Raw genomic sequence first — 10,676 nt, forward strand, 5'->3', positions numbered from 1 at the left:
AGCAGCATGAGTCAGTGCTCCGTGCCCCCTCGGGGCGGAGTGCTACCCACCATTACCGCGCCATCCGCCGTCCGCCGGGCGCTTGGTTGCCCCCGCCCTTTGGCAGCTGGGGCTGCTGCTGTGGGCGCGGCGTCCGAGCACCTGGTCAAGCCCCTGCGTTCAGTTCTTCCAGGCGTGCGCGCAGCACTGGGCTGCTGGACCGCAGCAACCTTTTTTTAAAATGTTTATTCTTTTTTTTTTAATGTTTGTTTATTTTTGAGAGCGAGAGACAGAAGGAGAGACAGAGTGAGTTGGGGAGGGGCATAGAGAGAAGGGGACCCAGAACCTAAGGCAGGCTCCAGGCTCTGAGCTAGCTGTCAGCACAGAGCCTGATGCGGGGCTCGAACCCACGAAAGTGAGATCATGACCTGAGCTGAAGTTGGGCATGTAACCGACTGAGCCACCCAGACGCCCCAAATGTTTATTTATTCTTGAGAGAGAGAGTGAGAGAGAGCAAGCAAGGGAGCAGGGGAGGGGCAGAGAGAGTGAGAGACATAGAACTGGAAGTGGGCTCCGGGCTCCATGCCGTCATCACAGAGTCTGACACGGGGCTCGAACTCAGGAACTGTGAGATCATGGCCTGAGCCAAAGTCAGAGACTTAGCCGACTGAGCCACCCAGGTGCCCTCAGTGGTAACTTTCTGAAAAATCAACACACTGTTTTTGAGCGGCTGCACCATTTTATGTCCCTCTGGCCGCGTGTGAGGACTCTGACGGCCCAGATCCTGGTCCACACGACCTACTTTCTGTCTTTTTGACTCTGGCCGACCCAGTGGGTGCGAAGTGGTACCTCACAGTGGTTTTGATTTGCATTTTTCCTGACAACGAATAATGTGGAGCATCTTTTCATGTGCTTACTGGCCATTTGTGTGCATTCTTTGCAAGAATGTCTATTCAGATACTTCGCCTATTTGTAACTGGATTGTCTTTTTATTGTTGGGTTCTAGGGGCTTTTTATATACACTGGATACTCGTCCCTTATCAGATGTATAACTTATAAAATTTTTCTCCCATTCTAAGGCTTGTCTTTTCACTTCCTTGACAATGTCCTTTGAAGCACAAGTTTTTAGTTTTTATGATTTCCACTGTTGTCTGTATTTTCTTAGTGCTTATACTTTTTAGAAAGTTTTTTTAAAAAATGTTAATTTCTTAGAGACAGCACAAGTGGCGGAGGGGCAGAGAGAGTGGGACACACAGAATTGGAAGCAGGCTTTGGGCTCTGAGCTGTCAGCACAGACCCTGATGCGGGGCTTGACCCCACAGACTGTGAGATCATGACCTGAGCCGAAGCTGGACACCTACCTGCCTGAGCCCCCAGGCGCCCTGTCTTACTGCTTATACTTCTGGTGTCGTGCCACCCTGTTGCCCTCTGTGCGGGTATGTTCTTCACGAGGTGACACGGGGCGGGGGGGTTTCACATGTCCTGTGAAGTCTGTAAATACGTGAGTCCCACCACCTTGTACACTCTGCGTCCCCCATGGAACAGGCGCCCCGCTGGACACAGCCGATTCAGATGCACCTCTGCACACACGAGAGGGGAGGGGTCTCAAACGCTGGTCTTCCTACCTGCTCCTTCCTGTTCTGCCCTCTGTTGCGATTTCATACACAGGCATGCGCACGCTTTACAAACAGGAAATAAACATTTAAATAAAAGCTTTTAATTTTCTTTTGATAATCATAGACGATATGGTTATTGTGAGGAAAAATGTCCACCTCAAAGTGGCTTCTGTTTCTGTTTTAATTTACAGTGTCTGTTTACCAAATGGTCACCTTTCTGGATGCGTGTGTGACGAATTCAAAGAATAAAGTTTTCACCAGGAATTTATTATAGGAGTTCCTGGAAGAACACAATATTTTTTATCTTCCTGAGAATAAAGTGGGAAAGTCATAGTATGGAGGGGTATCATTCTTTCTGTTGGTTCCTTTTTCCTTCCTTGCGTCAGCGGGAGGCCAGACGTCCGGAGAAGCTGCCCAAGGGAAGGGCTGGCCTACCGCTCTGGCCAGAGACCCACTTTGGGCATCTCACGGCCGACCTGTAACTACCAAGGCTGCTGTGTGCCTGGGATTCCCCTTCCTGACCCTCATGCGCTTCCGCCTTCTGTCTGCTCCCCTTGATAGCCTTGGCCTTGCCCCGCCCACCCCGCCCCCTCCCCATCCACCCCAGATTGCCTGCCTTTCCTGCGGGTGTCTGTTTCCCCCCGGACCGGGCTCACAAAGAGGGCTATGGCCCGCTGCCTCCGTCCAGACAGTTCCCGGCCTGGATGACCCAGCCTCAAAGTCCAGTGCAGGCTCCACCACGGGCACCCAAGTCCCCGCTGCCAGGACGCTGGTGGACGCAGGCGTGCGGGGCAGCCGCCTTAAGCCAGAGAGGAGAGACCAACAAAGCATTTCCTGTCTGACCTTCGTAGTTTGTGCCGTGCGCCTCTGCCCGTCCCCTGCCTCCCTGCGCCCCCCCAACCTTGCCCCGGAAACTGCCTTCCAGGTGCTGCAGAAACCCCTGGACGTGGGCACCGTCCGGCGCGAGCTGCCCCACGAGGTGGACCAGGTGCACCTGGAGGTGTTGGAGCTGCAGAAGCAGGTGGCCGAGCTTGAGGAGCATGTCGGGAGGCAGGTAGGTGCCCTCTGGTCACTCCTGCCACCGGCTGTTCTGTCCCAGGCCCTGGGGCAGAAAGAAGCCCCCCAGGGGCTGTCTGCAGAGTCCTCCCGGGCCTGGGGTGCCTGCCTCACTGTCCCCTCTTCTACCCGGCTGTTCTCACGGTTGGGCCTGGTCCTCGACGGACACGGTGTCAGGGGGGTGCGGCCCCACCTCAGGCCTCCAGGCCCTAGGACCCCCGTTTCAAAGTCCAGCGTCAGAAACCCAGACGCGTGAGGAGGGCTCTTCTGTTTCCCCTAAAAGGGAGTCCTTGACTCCTGCCCGGAGGGCTCTGGGAAGCCCCAAAATCAAATGCAAATTGGGTTTTTCCTGTGAGAGAAGCCTTGTGAGGCTTCTCGGAGTATTTGAGACCACGGCCCTCCACACGTGACGGCGGGCCCCGCATGCGTGTCTCGGGGCGCCCGTCCTGGCCCCTGTCAGGCCCTCTGCGCCCAGTGCCTGGCTGGCTCCGTGGCCTGTTTGAGGCCAGGCCCCGAGCTCTGGAGCTACAGCCCAGCCACTTTTCCTCTCCCGAGGACCGCGGTAGACGTGCTGTCGGGAGTGCGTGCTCTTTGCTGCCAGTTACCTGTCGGTAACCTGGGGTGACCTGGGGTGACCCGTGTGACCTGGGGTGACCTGTGACTGGGGTGACCTGTGTGACCTGGGGTGACTTGTGTGACTGAGGTGACCTATGTGACTCAGGTGGCCTGTGTGACTGGGGTGACCTGGGGTGACCTGTGTGACCTGGAGTGACCCATGTGACCTGGAGTGACCTATGTGACTCGGGTGACCTGTGACTGGGGTGACCTGTGTGACTGTGGTGACCTACATGACCCGTGGTTCCTGCGGTGACCTGCGTGACCTGCAGCCAGGACTACAGTGCGGTGTCTGGTGGCACCCAGAGCTCTGGCAGAGGTGGTATGGGAGTTGAAGGCGGCTCAGCCACAGTCCTTGTGTGTCCTGAGCTCTGTCCCGAGGGCAGCATGACGGGCATGAGGGGCCTCGGCTCCTCCGGGACCAGGTCTGTCACCAAAGGACCGGCGGGAAGTGGGGTGGACTCCTTTCTGGCTCGGAAGGGCCTGGACGTGCCTCGGGGCAGACAGATGTGTGAGAAATGGCTCAGACGGGAGCGGGACACGGCCAGGCCTCCTGCCGTCCCGGCCACAGGGCCACAGAGGCGAAGCAGGCGGTGCGCCCGCCTCAGCCAGTGCCCACCGCTCACCCCAGACGCTGCCCGTGTGTGGCCCGAGGCTGGCTGTGCCCGAGGGCCTCCTGACACCCTCGCCTGCTTCCCGGATCCCACCTGCCTACACGGAAGAAATCCTACAGATCAGCAGGACTTAAAATCCGGGTCTTTAATTCTGTGGTGGACAGGCTGGAGCTGAAGCATCCTGAGACCTGGGGAGAAATCGAGGCATGGGAAACGCTGGGCCAGTCCCCGTGCCCAGACGAGGGCGGCCCCCCAGGAGGGCCAGCATCCTGGTGGCCAGGAAGCTTCAGCACTACAGTGTTAAGACCTTGGTTTCTGCATGTCTCCGTCTGCTGAGGGAAGCGACGGACCGAGGGACGCGGGCACCCGAGGGCCTCAGGCGCTGGCCACAGGAGAAGCGGGCCTTGCAGCGCGGTGACAAGGAGAGGCCGAGGCGGAGGCAGGCCCCCTGGGGCGGAGGGACCGGTGCGCCGGGCAGCCATCCTGACACAGAAAGGGAACAAGGCTGCGATGCGGCGTCTCCCACCGCTGACTCCTCGGCTTTCCCGGGGAGCAGCCTGCAGACACCACACGTGCTCCCGCCGCGGGGGTGGGGACAGACGGACGCCCAGGGGCCACAGCCTCGCGCAGACTCCAGCCACAAGTGATGTCTGAAAGCAGCCCGTCAGGAGCCTGCAGGGACCCGGGCGGCCAACGCCACACGTGCCCTGGGCGGGAGGAGCCCACTGTGTGGGACGGGACTGGACGGTTGGTGAGGTTGCAGGCAGCCCGTGGCTCAGGTCAGAATGTTGTCTCCAGCGTGACCTTCTGGTTTCCGTGACTGGTTGTGAGGAGAATGTCCGCTCTGAGGAGGCACGGGCCCGAGCGCCCCAGCGTCGGTCAGCCTGGCGTCTCCAACTTCCTGTTGGCGGGTCACGGAGAAACTGTGAGGCCAGGGCGCCAGGGGCGACAAAGCAGAGAGGTCACAGGTACCTTACAAGGCCAACCTCTCTCCCTGGTGGAGGCAGGGCCCACACGCCCCGGCCCGGGACAAGGGACCGTGCAGACCTCAGCCAGCCTCCCCACGGGCGCCGGAGCCCCCTGCCTGACCGGCACCTGCACATCCCCGCAGCTGTCTCGTCTCTGGTGACCCCCAGCCTTTCCAGTCCGAAAGCCCCTCCGGCCTGGAGCACTGTGGGAGGGTCGCTCTGGGTCCACCGGGGGGCGGTGTTCGCTGGCAGTCCTCGCCGGCGCTGCCTGCACCCTTGGGACCCGAGGGAGGACCTGCCCTCCGCCAGAGCCCCTGGGAGCCGGCCACCCTGGCAAGCGCCCCTCTGCGCCCGCGGGGTGGGGGCTGGCTCGGACGTCAGCCTCCTGAAGGGCTTCTCTGTGGGGCACAGTCGCCACTGGCCTTGGAACAGAGTCCTCATGGGGACGTCTCCCCTGGCTGAGCCCTTGGTGTGCGGCTCGGATGTGCACCTCCTTGGCCAGGATGCTGGGAGCAGCCCCTGGGGGCCGGCATGGGGCCACTTGGGACCCAGCACACTGTCGCTAATGAGTCCTAGGATGCATGGTCACGGTGTCGTGGGTGTGGATAGCGTGCAGAAAGCTGTCAAAGCAGTTGCGTCAGAAACGGAGCCCAGGACAGGCCTCCAGCTGCAGAGCCCACCGTGCGCAGCCTCGGTGGCTAGAGCTGGGCTGCTGCAAGTGTGGCCTGCACGGTCCCCCCCACCCCGCCCCCAGAGCCTGGCCGCAGACCCCTGGTGAGGGCTCGACTCCCGCCTCGCGCCAGAGGCCGCCTTGAGGCTGCCGGCCTGCTCTCGGGAGTGAGGTTTCTCTGGGGTCTCTGAGTGAGTGTCTTTTGAGGGTTGCTCCCTCCTCACATAAAGTGGCTCAGGTGACTCCAAGATCACGTTCCTGTGGAGGGCGGGCCCCGTCCTCCCTTCCTCCGAGTCTATCCCAGCCTCTCCAGAGGCCCAAGGCCCCACTCATGCCCTGGGCCCTCGGGACAAGGTCAGCAAGGCCCGTGTGCTGCGCCGGTGAGAGCAGGCCCGGCTCCCCCACTGGGGAGAGGGTGTGGGGTTGGGTGCTGGGGCCTCAGTGCCACAGGGCTGCCTCCCTCTCTCCTCTGCCATCTCCCCTCCCCTACCTGTCTTCGTGCTGAGCTAGCCTGGCATACACCAGAGCTTCGGGGCTCCAGGAGGGCACAGGCGCCCACCCGCCCTGGAGAGGGTCACCGGGAAATGGGGCCAGGACACGGCGGGTCTGTTTCAGGGACTCCAGCCAGTTCCGCTCTGGCTCCAGCTCGTGTGGCCGGGACAGGGGCACAGTACAGCTTTTCATGGGTGTCAGGAGCCGCCGTGCCTAACTAGGCCACCTGCCTCCCTCGGGGCCTTGGACACCGACTCCTCCTGGGCCTCCGTCTGGCTCAGAGTGGTCTGCACACACTTTCTTCTCTTTCTCTCGTATTCTCTACTCCCTGCCTCATTCTGAACGCCTCTCCCAAGTGTGACTGCACGTGTCTGGGGGCCATGCAGTGACCCAGCACAGGGACGCGCAAGTGCAGGGTCCAGATAGGAAGGAAGAGAGTGGAGGGAGGCCTCTAACAGCCCCTCCATGCCAGCTGACCCCAATGCCTGCCACCGCCCCACGCCGGGTGGCCCCAGTGCCCACTGCCCCGGTGCACATGCAGCCCTCGTGAGTCCCAGCAGCCCCTTGGAGGCTGAGTGAGGGTGCCAGCTGGCTCCTCCTCGTCCCTCTGGAAAGGCACAGACTCGGCGGAGGCACCGGGGCCAGCAGCAGGCCAGGCCGTCCTGGTTCACGGCCCCTGTTCACCCTACTCATGGGAGAGGAAGCTTCCAGGATGTGGGGTCCCGATCTCGGCCCTTCCCCGGTCTCTCATCCGGAAGGATGGCCCCCAGGGGTGCGGCCAGCCCGCCCTTCTCCCCCCTGGAGGGCTGGGCTTAGGGGCAGTCTGCCTATGGCTTTGTTCACAGGTCCCTGCAGACCAAGGACCCTCGGAGACCCAAGACCAGGGGCCACAGCCCCCACGGGCATCGTCTGTGCCCCGACTCCAAAGGAAGCTGGAGGAGGCCGCCCGAGAAATCATCCGCCTCCGCCTGGAGAAGGAGCAGCTCCTGGAGACGGGAAACCGGCTCCGAGCAGAGCTGGGCCACGCCCCGGGTGAGCACGGGCACGGCAGGCCGCGGCCGGGCCTCCCCCTCGGAACGGGGGTCACTGCCCTGCGGCGAGAGTGGGTCGGGACAGGGCCTGGCCTGACTTCTCAGGCGGGAGGAGAACAGAGGCCGCCCCTGTGGCACGAAGCCGGGGTCAGGGGTCACGGGCACAGAGCAGAGCTTCCTGCCGCCACCGGGTTTCCGTGAACCGGCTCCTCTGGCAGCGCCCGTGAGAAAAAATTGCCAAGCACGCGGCATCTCTGTGCCACCGTGTTCCTGGGCTGGCCGCGCCCGGATTTTGAGTAACAGCCACTGTGTCTGCCCTGCGACCCGGGCCCAGCTGCCCACAGGTGTCTCAGAGGGCGCTGGGTCCCGAGAATGACAGGCAGGGCTCAGCCCAGACTAGAAAGAGACGTGCCCGTGTCCCAGGCTGCGGGACAGACCCAGGCAGCGGCGGCGCTCACAGGAGCCGAGGCCTTTGTCTGCAGCCGGGTAGGCTCAGGCTAATGCCCCTGACAGTAACTTACTAGGCGTGGGCTCGCTGCCAGACTTGATTTACACGAGTGGCGTTTCACAAGCCACAGCACAGGGTAAGGTCTCCAAACAAGCCAGTAAGGAAGGAACACGCCCCAAGCCGGCAGTGGGTTAAGGGCACTGTGGTTCCAGGCAAGGGAAGACGGAAGGCACAGTCTGGATTTGGTTGAGGCGCACCTTTCTGTGAGTGGTTCTCGGAAGAGTTAGTGCAGGGTCGCCAGCTGAGAGCAAATGTCGGGCTCCCGGCACAAGGCCAAGGCCCCCTGTTGGTAGAGCACATTGCTAGAGGAGCGAAGGCGCCAGAGTTGGGCAAGATGATCTTGGCCTTGTGGCTGCATGGGTTTCACCACAGCCCACTAGGGGGAGCCTCGCCAGGGCAGGGGCCGGTGCCCGGGGCCTTCAGAGAGTGCGTGGGCCAGCAAAGGGCAGCCTCGCCCGGCCCGAACGCTCTTGTCCAGTGCCCAGAGCAACCCTCAGGCACGTGGCTCCCGGACTGCCTTCTCACGAGGCCCCATTTCCCTGCCGCACCCCGCTCCGCGCCCCGCATCCCTCTCGCCTTGCGTGGCTTCTGCCCACTCGGGCTCTGCCAGCAGGAGCTTTGAGCTAGTACGGTCAGAAGGGGCTTCGGGGTTCCAGCCGTGGTTGCTGGGAGACAGGCCACTTCTGCTCTGCTGTCCCTTGTCTAGCGGTGGAGGGGACGCTGGAAGGCTGCAGACCCACCAACTAACTGGCTTTAGAAGTGAAGGCCACAGGGCGCCTGGGGGCTCGGTCATCAAGCGTCCTGCTTTGGCTCAGGTCATGGGCTTGTGGCTGTGAGCCCCCACCGGGTGAGCACAAGTCCTGCTTTGGGTCTCTCCCCCTCCCCCTCTGCACCCCTCCCGGGACTCTCTCTGCCCCTCGCTCACTTGCGCCCTCCCTCCCCCTCTCTCTCAGCGATTAGAAAAGGAAGGCCCAGAGCACGGCAGAAGGCTGACTACGGTCTTGACTTCCGGTCTTGGCATCCCTGGGCCGGTCCTCCAAGTCCCTAACCACCCGCGCTCGGAAGGAGAGGGGGAGGTCCAGCCTCGCACTTTGTCCTCGGGACTCTTCCCACCGCTAAGCCGTGTGGGTAATAATAGCAGTGTTTCACATGCTAGAGTTTTCGGTCCGATACGACTGAGGGAGTTATCTGGGGAGCGGTGGGTGAGACGCGGGAGAACCCCGGGCACAGGGCTGGAGCGAGCGCCGCGTCCCTGGGACAGAGCGTGCAGCCGGTCGAGGACATGTGTGTGCCCGACGGCCGTCTTGCCGAGGCACCGGGCTGAGGGCAGAGCAGACCAGACCTTATGGGTAAAGATGGCCCACGTGACTTCAGAGACCTCTGCGGAGGGTCCCCCTGACGCGTGGGACCCTGGAGGGGAGGCTGTCTCAGATGAGAGGCTTTGCTCTTCTGAGGACCCGCCCCCAGAAGGAGGAGCAGTAAACGGGCCGACTGGGTGTGTTTCCAGATGCTGTCAGTGCACTGCAGGGACAGCGATGTCGCTCACCTGCACCCTGGCTAGGGCTCCAGGACCTGCTCCCCGAAAGCCACTCCCTTTCCTCCTTCCGGGTCACAAGCTGGGGAGGAAGGCCGGCTTTACCTGCTCATCAGACACACTTGTAGACCCTCTTGTGCCAAGTTCACTAACAAGCCTGCCCCTTCGGAAGGCTGTGCTACCTGCCCCTGCTCCGCTGCCTCGTGATTGTCACTCCACAGTCGGCCACCACAGCGACGCCCGTGACTGCTTCTCTTCTTCTGGGAATTCCGTTCCGTTCTCTCGTTTTCTAAACCAGTAACATTCTCCACATCAGAACTTTGCTGCTCTTGACCTTGGCTCCATGCCAAGCTATGCCACTGCCAGGATGCCCTCTCCCAGCTTCCAAGCCCCCAGACCTTTTTCTAACCACAGCCATGCCTCCTTCCCTTTCTGATCCTTCATTCAGTGAACTTACTTTCCTCCTCATTGTGGTTACCTATAGCCAGCTTGGCCTTATAGCCAAGTATTGTAGTGAGTCACCCAGCTCCCATCCATCCATCCACCCAATCACCCACCCACCCATCCATTCACTCACCCATTCATCCACCCGCCCACCCCTCCATCCATCTGCTCATCTAACTAACCATCCATCTGTCCATCCACCCATCCGCTCTTCTATCCATCCATCAATTCATCTACCATCCATCCACCCAATAGAGGAGCCATCGCTACATCCCAGAAAACTGCCTTCTGTAATTTCTGCATCACCAGGCCCCAAATCTGGCTGAATTCACTGTCTCCTGATGCCAGGCCTGTACTCTGCCTGCCCCACCGTGTCAGCAGAGAGAGCTGCAGACCCCTAGTAACTAGGTTTGCAGCTCCCCTGGAGGTGTGAGATCTCAGCAAAAGGATTTTCTGTACTTGGTGTCTTTGTCAATGGTAGACGTTCGAGTGTCTTTTCATTTTCTTCTACAGTGATTTCTCTGTGTGGGTTTTCTGCCTCTTCTTGAGTCCGTTTTGGTCATTTTTATTTTGCTAGGAAACTATCCACAGTCCCTAGCCTGTACAGTGCCACCATAGAGTAGTGCCTCGTGGTCCATGGCACTGTGTCTGGACCTGTGGCTCTCACTCTCTGAGACCTTCGTGTGGGATGGGGTCAGTCCACGCCGCCCTTGCCCCGTTGTCTCTGCACACGCTTCCTCAGCTCAGCTTTGCAGCAACCACGAGCATGGAGAAAGGCTTCCCTAAAAGTGGCTAAAAATTAACTCCCTAGGCGGAAGTCCAAGATAACTGACGTGACGGTATTATATTTAAAATGTCTCTAAGGAGAAGACACAGTAAACAAAAATAAACGGAAATGTTTTCAACATGTCTGACAGGTGAAGAGGATCCGTACCTAAAACAGGCATGTGCAGGCCCCATGCAGGGGCCCGGGTAGCAGGTCCCCAGAGAAACCCACGCAGCCGGTGAGGGTGCGGGTGACACGTGGCCTCCCCAGGGGGCTGAGGAAGCAAACGGAGTCAGCACGGAGTTTGAATCTCAGGTCGAGAAGCCTCACACTCGGTGTCGAGGCGAGCTTGGGGCACGTGTGCGTCCGTGGGGATCTTCACT

General features: G+C 60.7%; 1 protein-coding gene across 4 annotated transcripts in view; it reads left to right on the forward strand.

Annotated features, from left to right (window-relative positions):
• Positions 1 to 10,676, forward strand: part of CCDC57 (coiled-coil domain containing 57) — a 70,702-nt gene that overhangs the window by 31,704 nt on the left and 28,322 nt on the right. For 3 of the 4 annotated variants that reach the window (XM_029928351.1, XM_029928352.1, XM_029928353.1), the window contains exons 12-13: positions 2,521 to 2,649; positions 6,856 to 7,042. In XM_029928351.1, the coding sequence (XP_029784211.1) occupies positions 2,521 to 2,649; positions 6,856 to 7,042 (316 nt within the window). The remainder of the gene's footprint in view (positions 1 to 2,520; positions 2,650 to 6,855; positions 7,043 to 10,676) is intronic. The other variant, XM_029928354.1, reaches the window with a different exon arrangement.

The sequence above is a fragment of the Suricata suricatta genome, chromosome 17 (genome assembly GCF_006229205.1).
Source record: "Suricata suricatta isolate VVHF042 chromosome 17, meerkat_22Aug2017_6uvM2_HiC, whole genome shotgun sequence".
NCBI lineage: Eukaryota > Metazoa > Chordata > Mammalia > Carnivora > Herpestidae > Suricata > Suricata suricatta.